The sequence below is a fragment of the Acanthochromis polyacanthus genome, chromosome 7 (genome assembly GCF_021347895.1).
Source record: "Acanthochromis polyacanthus isolate Apoly-LR-REF ecotype Palm Island chromosome 7, KAUST_Apoly_ChrSc, whole genome shotgun sequence".
In the NCBI taxonomy this organism is placed as follows: Eukaryota; Metazoa; Chordata; class Actinopteri; family Pomacentridae; genus Acanthochromis; species Acanthochromis polyacanthus.
The window spans coordinates 5,863,325-5,884,276 of record NC_067119.1 but is presented as its reverse complement, the minus strand read 5'-3'; the positions used below and the strand labels follow the sequence as shown (position 1 = coordinate 5,884,276).

The 20,952-nt window shown below is 38.2% G+C and overlaps 1 protein-coding gene across 1 annotated transcript in view; it reads right to left on the bottom strand.

Annotated features, from left to right (window-relative positions):
• Nucleotides 1-20,952, bottom strand: part of LOC110962432 (protein unc-13 homolog B-like) — a 242,079-nt gene that overhangs the window by 79,076 nt on the left and 142,051 nt on the right. The window contains exons 16-22 of the mRNA XM_051950402.1: nucleotides 17,305-17,524; nucleotides 16,357-16,584; nucleotides 8,567-8,708; nucleotides 6,276-6,445; nucleotides 5,829-5,944; nucleotides 3,335-3,498; nucleotides 246-396 (exon numbers count right to left, since the gene is read on the bottom strand). Coding sequence (XP_051806362.1) covers nucleotides 246-396; nucleotides 3,335-3,498; nucleotides 5,829-5,944; nucleotides 6,276-6,445; nucleotides 8,567-8,708; nucleotides 16,357-16,584; nucleotides 17,305-17,524 — 1,191 coding nt within the window. The remainder of the gene's footprint in view (nucleotides 1-245; nucleotides 397-3,334; nucleotides 3,499-5,828; nucleotides 5,945-6,275; nucleotides 6,446-8,566; nucleotides 8,709-16,356; nucleotides 16,585-17,304; nucleotides 17,525-20,952) is intronic.

Genomic DNA, 20,952 nt, shown 5'->3' with positions numbered 1-20,952 from the left:
TTTTAAGTGTTTCTTCCCATTTTTTTGTTGTCTGAGCTCTCAACTTTGCTGTTTTATCAGCTAATGCAACATCTGGCCACGAGACAGCGGCTGAAAATCAGCGACTTGGCTAACACCGGCGCATTTAAATGATGCATTCTCATTAACGTGCATCGTCCCTGTTAGAAAATAAACACATCAGAATGCTTTACAGACATTCTGCAGGAGGATCGGTGGTTATTTCGGTGCGGCCGGCGGTCACTCACCCCGAAGTTGGAGGCTGCGAATCTGGCCGGAGCAGAGACGTTGGTGGAGGCGGTGGGGTGGGCGTAGAAGGCATTGATGTTGGCCAGCAGGGTGCTCATCACCGCCGGAACCCCTGACAGCATGTACTTAGAGGACAGGCAGGAGAAGTGGCTGGAAACAAAAGAAGAAGAAGAAGACGACAGGCAGGAGGGTGAGACGGGTGAGACAGGTGAGGACGGGAGGGTTCAGGATATAAAGAGGAAATATAGAGATCAGGAGGAGGGAGGAGGAAATAAATTACAGAGAAGAAGAAGAAGAAGGAGGGAGGGAAGAAGGAGGCGGAATTACAGGTGAGAGAGAGAAAAGACAAAGGAATGGGAGAGAAAGGAACAAAAAATGAATTAAATGTGTATTAAAAGCTGGAAATCATCAGTTTATAGTTACAGAACATTTTCTCCAGCTTCCCTGATTCACTGTTTCTAATATGAGACACATTTTAAACATGAAACAGTTCATTCACATTATTATTAAAAGAGAAATTAGAGGATTGTGGTGTCGAGGAAGCTACAAATATTGAATTATTTCATATTAATGTAATTTTTTGTACATTTTTTTGCATGTTATCGTCTCTATATTGCACATTATTTTGCACTTTATGCTCCTAATTGCACATATTTTCCTTATTTTGGCACGTTACTTTTATTATGCAGGCTATTTACTTTTTTTTCCAAGTTATTTTATTTATTTTGCATATTATTTTCCTTTTGTGCACATTATTTTCCCTTTTATAAACATGAAAACAGCTCATTTATATTACGCTGCTGTTATTAAAAGACAGATTAGCGGATTTTGGTGCCGAGGAAGCTAAAAATATTTAATTAATTTTTTCATATTAATATAATTAAACTAGTAATTTCTGTGGACATTTTGAGCTGCAGTTTTTATTGTTGGAGTTGGAGGTTTTAATGAAAAAAAACTATCAAAAATGCAAAATGGGAACCGACTGATTCCACATTCTTTTTAAAAAGCAAACATTTCTAACAGTTCTTAACTGTAATTTTTGCACAATTTACTCTAACATTTACAGATTTTACCTGTTAAATTAACAATACTAAAGCATAAAATAACAAAAAAACACTATTTTACATGTCAATCGTAGAAAAAAAGAGGCCAAATTTTAAATAACATGTATTTTTCTAATTGTTTTACAACATTTAACCATAAAGTTACACATTTTTACTGGATTTAAGTCAGAAAAGCCTGAAAAAGAAAGCTATGAATCAGATAATAAACTGAGCCGTCAGGATTTTAACCAGAACAAGAATCACTTCCCTCTTGTTTAGGCCTCTTCACACTGACTTCCAATATGTTTTAGTTTACGTTAAAAGATGTTCGTGATGACTTTAAAGGCCCTTCATGTTTTTAGCTCTTTTTGGTACACATCATTTTAGTTCTTTAAATAGATCTGCAAACTAAATGTAACACTGTTTGTAGTCGGGACCCGGAGTTTCTGGAATGATCTGAAACAAAGAAATGAGTCAGTGACGTCTTTGAAGTATCTTCTTAAAACACACTTTTACCTGACAGCCTTTTCCTGATTCTACTGGATTTAATTTCCTTGGAATTATTTCTTTCAATAAAATACTTTCACACTGTGTTGGTTTATATCTGTCTTTTAAATTTTGATGAATTCATTTCTTTTTTTCCCCCATTTTGCTGCCTTGCAAAGCTACTTTGGAACTTTGAAAAGTTTCATCACTAATGGCTTTTCTTATTCAGCCAGAACCCAGTCAGGCCAAATACACCGTCTGCGCCCGCCCAGGACTCGGCTCAGGACCATGGGCGACAGGGCCTTTGAGGCTGCTGCTCCCCGTCTGTGGAACGCCCTCCCCGACCACCTCAGGGCTCCACAGACGTTGGATTCATTTAAAAAAGGGCTGAAAACCTTTTTATTTCGCACTGTCTTTTCTGATTGATTTTTATGGTTATTGCTTTTACTGTATTTAAACTTTTAAATTATATTATTTTTATCACTGTTTTTATTGTCTTCTTGTGCACATTGAGATTTGTCTAAAATGTAATGTGCTTTATAAATAAAATCCATTATTATTCTTAGATTACCATTCAAAAGAGTGGGGTCACTTAGAAGTGTCCTCATTTTTGGAAGAAAAGCATTTTTTTTCAATGAGAATAGCATTAAATAAATGACAAATCCAGTCTAGACATTGTTAATGTGATAAATGACTATTCTAGCTGGAAACGGCTGATTTTTAATGGACTATCTCCATAGGGGTACAGAGGAACATTTCCAGCAACCATCACTCCTGTGTTCTAATGCTACATTGTGTTAGCTAATGGTGTTGAAAGGCTCATTGATGATTAGAAAACCCTTGTGCAGTTATGTTAGCACATGGATAAAAGTGTGAGTTTTCATGGAAAACATGAAATTGTCTGGGTGACCCCAAACTTTTGAACGGTAGTGTACGTTCCACTGCAGTTTTTCCATTTAGATGTTGTCTTTAAACTTCACTGTTGTCTTTAAACTCCTGCAGAATATCATCAACTGCAAACTTGTGCGTGAATGAACACAAATTATTAAATCGAGAGCGACACGTTGTAAAAATGTGAGGCACTAGACGCCCGACAGGCTCCATAAAACTGAAATGAAGGAGTCACCGTGTAGTTCTTTAATGGCTTCATTGTTTTCTGTGTATTTTCAATCACCGTTTTCATTTGGCCGTGTCATTGAACGCCTCACAGCGGCGTCTCCATTTGTTGAACTCACTCGATGCTTCCCGGTACGATCACATTGCGTGAAACAAACAAACATAAAAAACCTTCTGACTTTATTAATGTAATTAAAGCAGCATGTGCGTGTCTGTTTGTGTGAGCTTTCTCCATCTGCCGACGATGATCTGATCAAACAGGAGGGAGATCTCGGAGGTGACGGGTCATCTTTTCTCATTAGACGAGATAAAGTGATTTGCATGCTGTTTATAGTTCCTGCCCACCTCTCATCAACACGCACGGGACTGAAAACGCCGCACACAAAGTAACACCGCGCTAATCTGAGGCATTTCCTGATTGGATTGAAACACTCTGAACTCACGTCATGGCCTGGTAGATGGACTCGATGCCGTAGCGCATGGCGAACTCGTCCACCACGTCCTGCTGCACCTCGTCAAAGTAAACCTTCCAGGCGTCGTCTCCCTGGGCGACGGGGATCTTCACCACGCCGCCTCCCTCCACGTCGGTCGAGAAGTGAAACACATTCTGGACGGAAAGGAGGTCGAAATCACTCACACACATACAGACGGTCCAGTTGGGACATTTTGTGGCCTCAAAGGTTGTTAAAAAAAGGTGTAAATCTGCCGTCAGGTCACTTTACTGGTCAACATATTTATAAATGAGTCTGACATCTTCTTTGGCAATTTAATTAATCAGCTTTCAAGGCAGATTTCAGTTGATTTTCTCAAGGATTAGTCTGTTTATATGTGAAATAATTCATCCAAATCATCATTTTTTCATTAAGATCTGTGTCTGCTAATCCTCAAAACATCTTTGAGAATTATTCCTTTTGAAAATCTCCAGTTTTGTTTTAGTGATTCAGTGATTTAATGAATACTCAGTTAGTAGATTGAATCTGCTGGAAATTTACAAACAAGTTCAAACTGTGCTGCTTTTCATACTTTTTTATTGTCACTATATTTTGTTTTGCATTGTGCTGAGACCAGCATTTAGTTTTTTATGCATGCAAACACACGAGAAATGACGATAAACTAATCTAAAATCTTGAATCAAGAAAAAAAAACTACAGAAATGTGATGATTTGCTGCTTTTTTCAGATTTTTCACCATTTTAAATGGAGTATTTTGGGGTTTGCAGTTGATCAGACAACCCAACATTGAAGAAAAAATTGTTATGAACTAACAAAGAATGTGCATTACCCTTTTACATTGTAATTCTGGTTCAGATAAATCAAATATGTGGCAATGTTTCTGACAGACTGCATCAGCTAAGACTGACATGTTGCTTTTATCCACAACATTAAAACCACTCACAGGTGAAGCCAACATTGTTTAGGTTGGTAAAACCCTGGAAAACTTTGGGTTCTGGCTTTAATGTGGATATTTTGATATGTGCTACCTTCCTGATACACATATTTTTAAAGACCACTCTGCAAAAACTGCTCCAAAAAAAGCTGGAGGAACCCGACCAAGAGCTCAAGTCCTCCAGAAGTCCACAGATCCCAGATCCAATCACATAATCTCCTGTCCACGGTCCAGTTTTGTCGACATGAGAGGTAGCTACACAACACTGAGCTGTTGGCTTTAATGTTGTGGCTGATCGGTGTGTAACTCTGTAAGACGCTGAACTTTTCATCGTTTTTTTCCACTGAAAATGAAAAACTGCAGCAACTTCAGGGCTTCTGACAACTTTTCCGCCATAAATGTCACGTTTACCAAAACTGTAGCTGTGAAGGTTGCAAATGCCAACTGTGGAATATTTTGAGAGCGTCTGTCAAATATTCATAAGCTGTGAATTAATCATGAATAAATAACCGTTTATTCTCCTTGTGGAAATAATAGATGTGCCTGAAGTGCTATGGGAATGGAAAATCACCTCTATTTCCTTTTCTTCCGTTGATTTTATGTTTTAATATGTTTTGCATTTTCTGATTTGTACATTTATGTGGTCTTAGTAATGTTTGTCGATACATTTTCCATTATTGTCCTGTTAATGTTGGTCACTATTACTGTTTACTGTTGTTGAAATCCAATAAATAAACATTTTAAAACACTAATAAATCATCTTTGTTTACATGTAAATAAGTGATTCTAGTCATTAATGTAAAAAAAAGAACATAAATGTGAAATTCTTCGGTGATGCCTTTTTGTTGAACAACACAGTAAGAATTTTACATTTCATTTAGTAAAAGAAACAAACTTTAACTGTAAAAACCAAAAACAAACAGACAAACAAGAACTGATCCATACTTTCTAAAACATGTCAACTTCAACAATGCATATTTCTATTTTAATCTATTTCATCTATATATTTTTATCTATTTTTTAAACTAATAATTTATCATTTTACATCATTAAATTATTTTTTTCACTGTATTAAAATCAGTATTTTAATAATCACTAATTTAAAAACACTTGCTATGTATACTGAGAATTGAAAATTGGTTAAATAAATAAATAAGCTGTTATTTTGCAGATTCTCCATATGTTTTGTTAAATTAGCAAGAATAGTATAAATATATCTAAAATATATTTACATGTGGACTGTAAAAAAAAAAGGGCCAAAACTGTAAAAATTCAAGTAATAATACACAGTTATTTCCCTTTAAAAACTTTATTTAAATTAGTAAAAAAAAATCATTATTTTCGTGCTATTCCCAGAATTTTTTAAAAAAAAGGTATATTGGGACTTTTTGGTGCTTTTTAAAATTTATAATTTTTTTTATTTTTTTACAATTTTGGGGTAGTCCATCATTTTTTTTCATGTACTCCTGCCTGTTTTTCAGTTTTATTTAACATGTTTTGTTTAGTTTTTTTTTACAGCGTACTACTTAAACATATGACTGTGTGTTTTACCTCGTGAAGGCACGTGTACTGTACGTGGTAGGGCGCCACCTTCTCCTCTCCCTCGATCTCCACACTGATCTGAAGACGAATCGCACCAGAAACCGCCGACTTGTCTGTTCTCTTCTCTGAAACAAACACACACACATGCACACAAAGACACACAAACACTGTGAAGTTACACAACCGTCAGAGCTGAACTTGAGCTGAACTTTGCGTCTGAGATGACAACTAAAATATTGAACGCTTCTCTGACTGCTGCGCTAATGAGCAAACAGAGACACTTGAATGTCAATGACAGGACATCTAACACACGTTTGTTTATCTTATCTACCGTACCCTACTAGTTAACTACATAAAAGCAGCTGAAAAGGGCCTCCGTCCTGTTTGCTAACTAACCTGGTAATCCATTTATACAACACGTTTGTCATACTGTTGTGGCTGTGGGTTTCTACATACCCAGGTTGTACCAGACGTCCATCTCTCCGCTCAGCGTTCGGACCTCGATGATGCTCTGACCCAGGAAGTCGTCGGATTCTCTCTTCAGACGCTGCTTCACTCTGGACTTTATGTCGTCGTCTTCGTCCCAGACTCGCAGCTTGATCCGGTCTGAAGAGTTGTGGCACTCGCTGTGGAGACATTTGATGGGTGGGAGGGTGTTGCTTTAGCTGTTACTGATGTGAGAAGCTGACGGCTAACGTGGAGCAAACTGACATATGTTCACGATCGGTTAAAAACCAGTCAACTAACCAGTGAGAACTGGTCTGTTGACTGTCATGGGAACAACGCTTACATGTCTGCTTTGCATATAATGACACTATACTCACGATAAGTATATATTTAATTCCAAAGCACTGTAAGTCCAAATTATATGTGCACATACAGTTAAAATCCCAATTAGTATTTAGATTCCTTATTAGTTAGCTGGTGAAATCCGAATCATCCAGTAGTTACACCTGTGAGGGTCATTTTGACTTAACTACTAACTTAAGTAGCCCAAAATGCTCACTATTTAACCTTAATGACTTCCCCTTGTGTGGGGAGTCCCTACAGGAGCTTGCCAGGACGGAGAACAGTGTCCTTGGCAATGCCCTAGAGGGAGTCCCAGAAGAATCAGAAGAAGAGGAGCAGCCCAGCAACTCCAATACTGAAAGCGCCAATATTAAATGTGTCCGATCAGAGAAGCGTTTTCCATTTGTTCTTTTGTAAATAAGCTGAAAAGACACAACCAGGACTTTTTAAAGCTCCTATTCTCTTCGCGTTTCTCTGCCAAAACCACTTGGAGGAAACGGGACGTTAGCAGGTTTCACGTTAAAAACGGAGCTCGATTCATGAGTTTTATTCTTTCCTTCTTCGGTTCGTTTCTCCTGTTTTTTGGTTTTGCTAATTAATTAATGAGTCTCAAAATGTTGAATTTGAACTGGTGACAGCAAAAATGTTGATTAGTTAACCACTGAAAATCTAACTATCCAACTAATGAAGCTTAAGATCTTTTCTAGTTAACTACTGAGATCCAAAATAGTACAAAAGTGTTGACTTTTTAAATGAGTAAAAACCAAAATACCCACTGGTTAATTAGCTAAACCTATTTTTGACCTTACTGGTTAACTAGTGGAGTCGAAAAGATGTTGACTTGTTGAACCAGTACCAACCAACACGCTCAACAGATAACAAGTTAGACCCATTTTTGACTTTACTGGTTAACTAGTGAGGCTCTAAATATGTAGTACTTGAACTAAAATGCTAATTAGTTAACTACTTAAAGGGTCTTTTGATCTCAAGATCTTTATTGGTTAACTAGTGAGTTCCAAAATATTCACAGCTTACACTAGTGGAGTCCAAAAATGCTTGCTCTTCTACTTGAACTGGCGAAACCCAAAATGTTGATGAGTTAACGACCTAAAGACTGTTTTGACCTCACTAGTCAATTAGTGAAGCTCAAAATCTTTACTTGTAGACTCGTGAGATCCAAAATATCCACGAATTACACCAGTAAGAGTCATTGTAACTAACTCTCTGTGCATAAGGCTCAAAATCTCCACTAGTTAACAAGTTAAACCTCTTTAATCTTACTAGTTAACCCGCAAACCTCAAGTGCAGACGTAGTTGAACCCATGACCAGTGAGGCAAAATGCTGACATGTTAAGTAGTTAAACATCAGCTCATGATTTTGGATGCACATTGTTTCCCTGGGGCTGCTCAGTGGTGTAGTGGTTAGCACTTTCGCTTTGCAGCAAGAAGATCCCAGTTCGAATCCCGGGGTGGGCCTGGGATCTTTCTGCATGGAGTTTGCATGTTCTCCCTGTGCATGCGTGGGTTTTCTCCGGGCACTCCGGCTTCCTCCCACAGTCCAAAAAAATGCTGAGGTTAATTGATGACTCTAAATTGTCCGTAGGTGTGAATGTTAGTGTGATTGTTTGTCTGTATATGTAGCCCTGTGACAGACTGGTGACCTGTCCAGGGTGTTCCCTGCCTTCGCCCGATTCAGCTGGGATAGACTCCAGCACTAGTGAGGATAAAGCGGTGTATAGAGAATGGATGGATGGATTGTTTCCCTGCAGGCCTTCACATGTACTTCACTAAACTCCACCCACTAATCACTAGCATGTGGTGCGTTCAGGTGCACTAACAGGAGAGTGACCTTCCCTGTACACACACGCACAGCTCCAATGAACCCGCTGAAATCACCCAAAAGGATCTAAAACCTTCATCTTCCAAAGCCACAGTTCTTCCTGCACATTTCCACTCACAAGCTGAACTTCTCCTCCCAGACCGGGTTCAGGTTGCCGTAGATGGTCTTTGTCCTCTTCTTGGTTTTGCCCACTTGGATGGTGACATACGGATCGCTGGAACCGGTCCTGTCTTTGGCCTGCAGACCCTGAGCGCTGACGACTGAACACACACACACACACACACAGAGAATGACTATAAAAATTGCATAAGAAAAACAAACACCTACTCTCCACCATAATCTTTCTCATTCACACACCAAAAACACGAGATCTCACCCACACAGTTATGCAAAGCCTCGTAACACAATACTCATGACTAACAGGCAGATGTTGGGTAACAACAATCCTCGCTAAATTACTTAATCGGCTGCTGTCAGCTGATGTTCTGTGCAACAAGTAGACTTTACAGAGACTTGAAGCTGCAATATTGCACCATTTCTGCAGATCACATTCAGTATTTTATTGAATTTTTTGCTCCGCTCTGCAGTTTTGGTGACACTTTGGCTGAACTCCAGGTGACAAAAAACTGCTTTGATAAATTGTGTCTGAAGACGTTTGTTGGAGCTGGAAGGTCAACAGGTGCACAGGGACTTCATTCCTGCCTCTTTAATCCAGGTGAGGCGGCAAACGAGAGAAACCTGCAACAGATACTAATGACAGGGTCTATTTACAGCTGCAGGTTTTAACCAGAGCCGTGGCATGGAGACAAATGAAGCGAGCGTGGCGTGTGCAGGCTTCCCATTCTGGAGGAAGATTACAGCGCAAAGTTCAGCATGCAGGTTCAGCTGAAAAATGTCATTTAAATTGGAGCTTGTTGCATGTATCATGAGGACAGATGGAGGAGTTACGGTGCAGCAGCCAACATGTACCAAAGCGCAGAGTCGATGTGATAAAACTGCTGCTTTTCCAAACGGATGATGCATTCATTTATGTCATCGCAGGTGTCGGGATGAAAAGAAGCGGAGCTAAGATTCTGATTTATAAACCAGGAAACCAGTCGTCAGCTGCAGGATATATTAACTATTTGCTTTGTTGCAGAGCTTGAAGGAATAATTTTGCTCATTCACACTCTAAAAGACTGATGCTACGCTTGTATTTGTTCCATAAATAGAAAGCTACTGCTAGCTACCTCTTAGCTTAGCTTAGCACAAGCAGTTATTTCCATCAAGCGTTAAGCACATAATCTTCCTAATTTGTAAATCATAGTGTCCTCTCATTATGGTTCTGATATTTCCAGATTCAAGACAATCTCCTCTCCATAATTATGAAAAGATATCCCTACTACAAGCATTTCAAAGAGAGATACATGTAAAACCATACAATTTTATCATACAAAATAGTTTCTCCCTTGATATAAAGACTAAAATAAAGAATTTGCAGGTATTACCATATCAAATGATGGAAAATCTAAATAGACTAGACTGTTCTGGGAAAAAAAAGGTTTATTATATGTGGGTAGCACTTAAAACGACCAAGATAAGACCTTAAATGTGAAGGAAGTAAGGATAAAAGTGTTCAACTTTCACTTTACAACAGAGATGCACTGATTCTTTTTTTCCCCTGCATTTAAAATCTGTCTGTGTGCCATAATTTTGTGCTAATTTGAGCCATTTTTACATAAAATAACAGGAGTCACATCTGGAATCAGCTGGTTGTAATTTGGAGCATCACACGCTTAAAATCAGTGAAACAAATATTGACTCTGTTTGTATGCTTTTGCTTTCAGGACTAAGAAAAAAGCACGAGCACTTCTCACATATTTGCTCTCCGTTCATGCGGTGACTGATGTGTTTCATCTGGGCTAAAAGGGAGTTTTGAATATTAATTGGTTGAGACGTTCCCTAATGAAATCAGCAGATTTTCCAAAGAGCTCTCAGTGGATCCAGCATCAAGTTCAATCACAGCTCAAGTTAAACTGGGTTTGAGTTAAAAGTGTGTCTGATTGTATTTTAGACGATTCATTCATGTAGAATGAAGAAAAAATGGAATGAAAAAGCAAAAATGTGAAAATTTCACCCAGTATAAATGACTCAAGGATGTATTTAATCTTTTCTTTACTATGTTTAGAGGGACAATATTGGCAAAAGATAAATATAAAAGTACAATATCAGGGTTTTATCTCATTTAACGCCACACAGAAATGACCAAATTTCATTTCAAAGCAGCTACAAGGAGCTTATCTCATGCTGACCAGTCAAATTTCATTTTTTAAACTCATATCTGTCCAGATTCATATAAAATCTGCAGCTTTGAAGACTTTAACATGCTATTTCACTGAGAGAAACAAAAAAATCTTCAAATTCATGTAATATGTTCACATGTTTGACCAAAAAACTGATTCAAATAGAATAATAAAGTGTTTAAATAGTTAAAACTGAGTATATTTTTTAAATTTCAGTTGTAATTAAATGACTCCTCCTTTACGATTGTTGCTGTTCTGCAACTTTTTGGACAAATAGAGGATTTATTTATTCAGAACAAAGAAAAAAATGAAAAATGTGAACATTTCAGGCGTCTAGAATGACTTACAGACGCCTTTAGTCTCTTTTTCATCACGTTTAAAGGGTCAGTATTGAATTTGAAATGTGTTGTTTCGCTGAGAGAAACAAAAACTGGAATATTTCTTGTGTCTGTTCACATATTTGGCCAAAAAAGCTGATTGTGGCAGAAAATTAGTGTTTAAGTGGTTAAATTTGCGTGTAATTTTTACATTTCTGTTGTAATTAAGTGACTCCATCTGAACGGAAGCTGCTGATGTGCACGTTTTTGGACTAACAGACACATTTTCTTGAAGAATAAAGTCTACACACGTGGACAAAATTGTTGGTACCCCTCACTTAAAGAAGGAAAAACCCACAATTCTCACTGAAATCACTTGAAACTCACAAAAGTAACAATAAATAAAAATTTATTGAAAATTAAATAATCAAAAACAGCCACTACTTTTGAATTGTTGATTAACATAATTATTTAAAAAAACAAACTAATGAAATAGGGCTGGACAAAAATGATGGTACCTCTATAAAAGATTGAAAACTATTTGACCAGAGTGACATGATTAACTCAGGTGTGTCATTTAATTGACATCACAGGTGTTTCCAAACTCATAATCAGTCAGTCTGCCTATTTAAAGGGAGACAAGTAGTCACCCTGCTGTTTGGTGAAAAGGTGTGTACCACACTGGACATGGACAACAGAAAGCGAAGGAGAGAATTGTCCCAGGACATCCGAAAAAAAATGATAGACAAACATCTTAAAGGTAAAGGCTATAAGACCATCTCTAAACAGCTTGAAGTTCCTGTGACAACAGTGGCTCATATTATTCAGAAGTTCAAGACCCACGGGACAGTAGCCAACCTCCCTGGACGTGGCCGCAAGAGGAAAATTGATGACAAATTGAAGAGACGGATCGTTGGAATTGTATCCAAAGAGCCCAGAGCAACCTCCAAAGAAATTAAAGGTGAACTCCAAGGCCAAGGTACATCAGTGTCAGATCGCACCATTCATCGTCGTTTGAGCCAAAGTGGACTTCATGGGAGACGACCAAGGAGGACACCACTGCTGAAAAAAACTCATAAAAAAGCCAGACTGGAATTTGCAAAAATGCATGTTGACAAGCCACAAAGCTTCTGGGAGAATGTCCTTTGGACAGATGAGACCAAACTGGAGCTTTTTGGTAAGGCACATCAACTCTATGTTCATAGACTCAAAAACCAAGCATACGAAGAAAAGAACACTGTCCCTATGGTGAAACATGGAGGAGGCTCAGTAATGTTTTGGGGCTGCTTTGCTGCATCTGGCACAGGGTGTCTTGAAAGTGTGCAAGGTACGATGAAATCTGAAGACTATCAAGGCATTCTGGAGAGAAATGTGCTGCCTAGTGTCAGAAAGCTTGGTCTCAGTCGCAGGTCATGGGTCTTCCAACAGGACAACGATCCAAAACACACAGCCAAAACACCCAAGAATGGCTGAGAGAAAAGCGTTGGACTATTCTAAAGTGGCCTTCTATGAGCCCAGATCTGAATCCCATTGGACATATGTGGAAGGAGCTGAAACATGCCATTTGGAGAAGACACCCATCAAACCTGAGACAACTGGAGCTGTTTGCTCATGAGGAGTGGGCCAAAATACCTGTTGACAGCTGCAGAACGCTCATTGACAAATACAGAAATCGTTTAATTGCAGTGATTGCCTCAAAAGGTTGTGCAACAAAATATTAAGTTATGGGTACCATCATTTTTGTCCAGCCCTATTTCATTAGTTTGTTTTTTTAAATAATTATGTTAATCAACAATTCAAAAGTGATGGCTGATTTTGATTATTTAATTTTCAATAAATTTTTATTTATTGTTACTTTTGTGAGTTTCAAGTGATTTCAGTGAGAATTGTGGGTTTTTCCTTCTTTAACTGAGGGGTACCAACAATTTTGTCCACGTGTGTATAAGACATTTAGAAAACTACAGCCAGGACTTAAATGAGAAGGAGAAATGCTTTTGCCTATTTCCTAAAAATGTACATGTGCATCTGGATCATTTTAGGGTTTTTCAGTCTAACAGTTTTCATTTGAGTAATTATGCTGATTATGATGTTTGCTTGGACAAAATGGGCAAAAATGAACTTTAAAATGAGGCTAAATAAAGCCATGAAGCTTCAAATAGGGATTTTTTTTAAGATTTGAACAGAGAATATCTGTATGATCGCCACAGTTTCAAAGTGAGATTCATGTCACCGCTTCAGTATCTGACTAAATGTGAATAAGGTCACATTCTCTCCTTCTGTTCCTGAGTTATCACACTGAATAATGGCCAGAAAAGAGGTTTTTCAGAACATTACAATGTCACAGTTAAGCTGACCTTTTTGGATGTGAAATATTATCACTTCGTTAGTTTTTCCTGTTAAACAATCGTGTGAAATTTTGTCATAATTAGCTAATTAATGCCACAGCCGGGGCCAAAATATGTGAAGTCACAGTGACCTCTGACGACCAAAATCTAATCACTTGAAGTGGATGTTTGGGACAAATCCCCTCAAGGTGTTCATGATTTACTGTGTTCAGGCTCAGAAATATGGTTCTGGCTGTGATATATTCCATTTGTGAATACAGAAATGAGAAAAACTGAAAAACTATTTCTGTTATCAAGAATAGTAACGAGTGTTATGTTTGAGGTCAGCTTGATGCCAGGAACAATGAACACAATTACAAGAAGTTTAGGATCCCAAAGTTTGTTGAAGATTACAAAATGGCATGTTGTTATATTGACCTCGATATCATCCAAAATAACCTGAACTTCTTACTTGTTTCTTACAGTTAAAAGCGAAAAGTAACTAGAAAAAAAAAGAAGTCAGTGATTTATTTAGAGATGCTAAACATTGAATGGGGTCAAACTGATCTAATGCAGAAGACCCTAAAGACAATAGGAGGGTTAAAATGAGACGATTCTTTCTGTTTTTACATCTTCTGGCTCTGATAAATTCTGTATTTTGACACCACGTTGTCCAAAATGAAATGAAAATGAGACACTTTTATGTCATGTTTCCTGCCAAACTACTGACAAATGTTTAGAAAACCTTCTAACTACACGTCAAAAAGCCCAATTAAAACACGGTTTGTGGAATCTTCGACCTTGATCGTCAGAAAAGCGACGACCGGCGTCTGACCGTTAACGAGTTTGAACAAAGCGCCGCTGAACGCCTGTCCCTGCGTCTGCTCTTCACCGTAGCTCATCGCCGCCGATCGGAGAGACAAGGTGTGATGGCTGCCATAGCAACGCTGCTGCCACTACACTGTGTGATGTGCCTGGTTGCCGCGGTAACGGACGACGTGTGGCAAAAAGGGAGGAGATGCTCTGCGTTAGGTGAACCCTAAAAAGTTTCTCCACAGTTCAAGAACGCAGCTGTCGGGGAGAAAAAGGAACTCTCATTAATGTGGGGAAGGCACTTTTTTTTTTTGTTATTTTATTTATCGCCGGGGAAATCTGATTCGCCGGCTTCACACTCACACATCTGCAGGTCTGCACAGGTGTCGATGACAACCTCGCCAGCTTTTCCTGACACCAACCTGGGATGTGAAGCTGCGTCTCTAACTGTCAGCCGCAGTCACACAACTCCGAGATGTTCCTGAAAAGGTCCCCGGAGGCCGGTTTGATCGATACCCTGACAGCCAGCTTCAGCGGATTCATCACCGGCTCTCCTCCAGAAAACTGTTTCTCAGCACCGATTCTGAGAATTTAACAGCTGTTTTACACGTTTATCAAAAGTCCTGCTGAGTTTTACTGATTAAACAGGCGACGAAACCTTGAGTTCAGTCTGCAGATCGACTTCACAAAGCCAGCGTGTCTTATGGATGCTTGGAAAAGTGCATCAGTAGCAAAAGAGACCAGAGGCACAGGGAAAGAAAAGTAGAGAAAATAAGGAATGAATGAACACTTTTGAAGTATGTTCTTCCATTTTTTGAGAATGAAATCTGGCTCACTGCAATGTTCAACTTTCCTTTGTGTGTTCATGGAATTACTTGAGTGGAAATGTGAGCGTTGTGTCGTCAATAATCATCTTTCCACGGCCAGAAGAGAGAAAACGTTACAACTCAGTGTGATAACAGTTGGTAAACAGACATACAGCTTCACAGATTAACCACAAAACATACCAGCTGGTTTAAACTGCATGTTTTCTTTTTAAAAAATCTGGAAAATTATGCAATTTATCAGAGCTAGAAGCTGCAAAAACTGAAAGATTCACCAGATTTGATTGTCTATCGTTTAATAGATAGCCGAAAACAGCCACAGTACGGATAAAATTGTAATAATTTATCATTTTGTGAATAATAAGTCACTTTATTCAACGTGTTTCAGTCAACATGTGCTGTGAAGAATCATCTTTCAGTGGCCAGAAGAGAGAAAACGCTGGAACTCAGTGTGATAATAGTCAGTCAGCAGATTAACACCCTGCACCATTGGGTTTAAAATGCATGTTTTCTTTTAAAAAATTACAAGATTATATAATTTATCAGAGCTTGAAACTGTAAAAACAGCAAGACTCACCAGATTTGAATGTATCAGGTTTGATAAACAGTCCAAAAAGGTTAAAACTGTTAGAAATTATCATTTTTTAAATAATAAATCCCTTTGTTCTGCACATTTCAGTCAAAAAAAATCACACAAAATAAACTGTTAGCACTAATTCAATCCTGTCAGAAACTAAATATTGTGTTTCAACAAAGCAGAGAGGAGATAAAAAGACAGATTGGGATGAAACTAAAGCATAATTCAGAATAAAAATGAAGGCAGCATGGCCCAAAACTGGTATCCAGAGGTGCAAGTTGTTGGAGGATACATTCAGGATGGTGAAACATCTTTCTAGAGTTGACGTGGAGCAGCTTTAAAAATCTAAATATCAGTTGCTTCTAGAGTCTGCTTTTTGTTCCAAGTCTGTGGAATTATTTTGTTCACGTTGATCCCAGTTTTTAGAACTTTTAAAGCAAATAAATAAATAAATTTAACTTTATTTTCTTTCTTTTGTTGTGATTTTAAAGCACTATAATTTTGCCATACACACACAAGACAATTGTGAATTTCCTCAACTTCTATCTATTATTGTATGATTTTAAACTGCAGAGAAAAATGAGCTTCCAGTCACGAGAGCAAAGAAAACAACCAGAAACTGTTTGGATTGTGATGAAATCTCAAGGGAGGAGAGTGTAATTAGCACTGGAAAATGTTTTGGGAAGCCATCCATCTTCTACAACTAACTTAATCCTCTTTAAAGCTGCCTGACAAGAACAGTTTTCAAAAAGATAAACTGAGTTGACGTACTGTTGATGGTGATCTTGGCCGACCACTTGGAGGTGCCATCCAGGACGCTCTGCTTGATGCTCTTCATGTGCTGAGCGTGGATCATCTTGGAGATGTTGAACACCTTCCGTATCTCCTCGAAGATCTCCGGCTTGTTCCTCTCGCGGATCTTCATCCTGTCCTTCATGGCCATGATGATGTGCTGCGTCCGGTCCTCAGCTCCGGTCTTGGAGCTCTTCTCGGCCGCTCCTGCTCAGAGAAAGCGACGATAAACACACAACTTGAAAGACAGGCTGACCAGCCACAACATTAAAACCACTGATGGGTAAAGTGTAACACTGATCAGGTTGTTAAAATGCTGGGAATGTGGATAGTTTAACATGTGCTACCTTCCTAATGCAGATATTTTTATAGACAGCAGGTGCATCTTACAGCAGAACAATAAAACCTGCCACTTTGCAAAAACTGCTCCAAAAAAAGGCTCGAAGAACACGACCAAGAGCTCAAGGCCTCCAAAATACTCATTCAGGCATCCCTGGAAAAAGCCTGATTCATGGAGGTCCTACTGTCCAACCAACAGGAACCAAATAATCCAATAACCATCTATCTATCTATACATCTATCCATCCATCTATCCATCTATCCATCCATCCATCCATCGATCCATCCATCTATCCATCTATCCATCTATCCATCCATCCATCCATCTATCCATCTATCCATCCATCCATCCATCCATCCATCTATCCATCGATCCATCCATCGATCCATCCATCCATCCATCTATCCATCTATCCATCCATCCATCCATCCATCCATCTATCCATCGATCCATCCATCCATCCATCCATCCATCCATCCATCGATCCATCCATCTATCCATCTATCCATCTATCCATCCATCCATCTATCTATCTATCTATACAGACATGTCTTCTGTTCAGAGGTTTCATGGAGGACTTCACTCACTCTGCAGGCAGTCGGCGTTCAGCAGCTCTTGGCATTTCTCGTGCACTTTGACTCCACACTCTGCACATCTCATCCCCTGCCGGGCGATGCCCCACAGCAGACCCTCACACTCGTAGCAGTAGGTGGGCGTGGTGGCCGTCCACACCTCGAAGTTGTGAGGCGTGGTGCAGGAGATGGGATAGATCAGCGCCTGCAGGGTCTTCTTGTAGACGTGGTTCTTCTGTCAGAGCGAAGGAACGAAGAGGAAGAGGTGAGCAGGGGCGTCAGACATGTCAAACATTACAGAGAAGACGTTAACCGCAAACTGTACATTTAATGAAAGGGTAAATTTAAAATAATTTCTAGATCTTGACAAGCTGTTTTGATCATAAAGTAAAATATTATGTGTGACTAAAGCATGTAAAGAGTGTAGGAAAGAACTATGAGAGGCTTTTCAAAAAGAAGTTAGACGTTACAAACAACAAAATATAAAGTAAACAAAATAAAGAGTACTAATAGTAGTTATGAGAACACATTTACTTAGTCCTCTGCATTTTTTCTGGGGAAATTTCACTACCTTTATTTTTGGATTTGCTTATTATAAGGATCAGTCACATATGTTGTATCTTGATTTTTGTCTACACCGTTTAATGTAATAAAAATGTCCTGTTTCAGTTTTTAACAAATGTTTTGAATTTTTTTCTAAACTACCGATAACTCGTAAAAACACAGGTTAAAACTGTAAATAACTTTCACATCAAAAATCAGCATTTGTATAACTCATATTTGTTTGTTCTTTTACAATGTTTGACGGGTAAATTAATTTTAATTAAATAATATATTTTTAAAAATAGTTTACAAAAAATTTCCAATTTTACCAGCTCAAAACAAATGTTTGGATTTTTTTTTCTGAACTACATACAATACATAAATGTGTTTGATTACCAGTCAAACACACAATGTTTGACTGGTAAATTAATTTTAATTAAATATTTGTTTTTTCAAAAAAAAGTAATTTACATATTTCCCTTCTTTCGGTAAATTTAAAATGACACATAACCATAAAAACAGAAAGAAAACTGGTCAGAACTGCCAAAACTGCACTATTACTACTACAACTAAATTTTCCATCATTTCAAAGAAAAATTATGTACATTAAGAACTATAAATGGTAAATAATTGTTTAAATTGCTATTTTACAGATGTCAGCGAGTTTTGTTAAACTGCTGATATTATCTAGTGCAACTACATTTAAAAATGTATTAGTTTACATGTTAACCATAAGAAAAGACAGTAAACAGCATCAAAAACCTGTATTCTATTTGTTTGTTTTTGTTTTTATCATTTGGCTTTGAGCTGTAAAGTGTCTCTGAGTGCAGAGAAAAGCACAATGCAAATAAAATGTAGTATTATTATTATTATCATTATTATTATTATTATTATTATTATTACAGAAGTAGTTAATTTGGGTGTAAAGTGCGTCTGTTGGGCTTTGAGTAGATTTAACGCAGATCAGATGTTTGAAAAATAATTGAAATGTCACTTTAATGCAGCATCTACTAATATTATGGTGAAATTTGATTATGCATATTTTAAATTAATTCTTGGCTTGTGCTGTGATGAAGTTGAGCCGTGGTCCAGTGTGGGAGGAGAGTAGGAGGAGGTGAACACCAGAGGACACCTTGACTGGAAGCCCAGTTACATTTGGTGAACACAGTATTTGTATAGGGGGCCTGTGACTCACTGTTATTGTTATTCTACTGATTATTATAGCAGCAGTGACGGTATAGTGTTGGAAATATGAGCAAACATTCATTTATGTAACAAAAAGAGCTCAGTTTCTTCTTTTGCTGCTCTTATTTTCACTTTTTCTGTGATTTCTGGCTCTGGTTTAATTCTAACTGCTTTGACTTTTATTGATCCGACCCGTGTTGTTGCCTTTTGTCTTCACTTTGTGCCATTTCATTGCCTCTGATTTCCATTCTTCTCCTATTGTAATTGCCGGTGGTATTTTGACCGAGAATGGCTGACTAATCTGGCATTTTGGCAGCAAATTTATTCAAGTTTCTAATGTTTTTGGGGTTTTTTTCCACAGGCTGTCAACTTGCAAACATCTGCTCAGAGTCCAGGATCATGAGGCAGCACAAAATGTTTCAGTGCATATGTTACTTCCTTCTGTCCGTATAATCACATAATGGAGCAGCTCATGTTGCACATAAATAACTTAATGTTTTCCTGTATTCGGTTCACTCATTCATAAGTCTGGTGTGGTCGGCGGAGTGATCTCAGCTTAAGTACAGTTTAGAGTTACTTCTATTTTGTGTTTCTTTCTATTTCCACTTCACTACATCGCACAGGGAAATATTGTATTTTCTACTTCACTGTATTTATCTTGCAGCTTTTAATTAAGATTTGACCAAACTGGTAATATGATAAGCTTTTAAAATAAAACACAAAGTTAAGTAGAAAAGCACCCAGAGAGGGCAGTGCTCCGCCAAGGCTGCTCAGTCGTATCATTTCCGACGGCTGAAATCTTTAACAGATCTGTGGATCCAGATTGTAAGCTGCATTGCTGCAAAAATCTAATCAATTGGTCCTTGTGTCTTTTCTGGCCTTCCCTGAAAATACCATTCAAATTCCTTATTTCGTTTTTGAGTAATGTTGCTAACAGACAGACGGACAGACAAACCAACACCGATCGTCACATAACTCCGCAGAGGATTTCACCTTTTCCCTCCCAGTTTGGCGCCCTTCAGCTTTATCTACGGTCCATAAATATAAAACTAGAGACTGGATTTCTTTCTGAATAGGGTTATTTCTAAATGATCCCAGACTTTTGGACGGTACTGTATGCTTAGTGGCTCTTTATGAACTGAAACCACTCTTGGTGAAGCTCTAAAAACTTCTTGAATTGGCTTTCCTGGACAGTTCTCTCCTTTACCTACCAGACTTTTCCCTTCTAGTCAACTTTCTAGTAAAATGCTTCAATACAGCACTCTGCCAATAGTCAGTCTTTTCAGCAATGAGCTACTGCGGCTCCATGATGGTCTTTTAATCTAAGCTAGCAGTAATCTCCATGACTGTGGTTTCATACTCCTAAACAAGACTGACTGTATTTATATTTCAAATACTTGATTTCTGATTTTCATGAACTGTAAGCCATAATCAACCAATTTCAACCCAAAAAATAAGGCTTGAAATCTTTAACTTTAGCTGTAATGAGTCTAAAATGTAATAAATTTTGACTTTCTTCAACAAAATACACCATTTTTGTTGTTATTTTTTGAGATGCGCTAATAAATACAGTTTGAGCCTGGATATGTACCTCCTTTCTGACCTGTTCCTGACATTTACTTCTCATAATGTCATCTATATCTGTAGGTAATAAGGAAGACAGAGTTGTAAGAACACCGTCTGCACAGTGCTGTCTTCCTCCACTGTAAACTTTACATGTGAACTCAATTACAAGGTAAGGTGAGCTGGCGTATATTGCACAGGCTGCTTTTAGCACTGAATCCGAGCTGCACAGGCATGTGAATAATTCCCCTGAACGGTCCATTCGATAGTGTAGGAAGATAACAATGCACACTTCCAGTTCCTCTTTGCAGAGCGAATGTTGTGTGTTTTCTTTGACCTGTATTTTCTCTCCAACCGCAGCGCTCTAGTTAG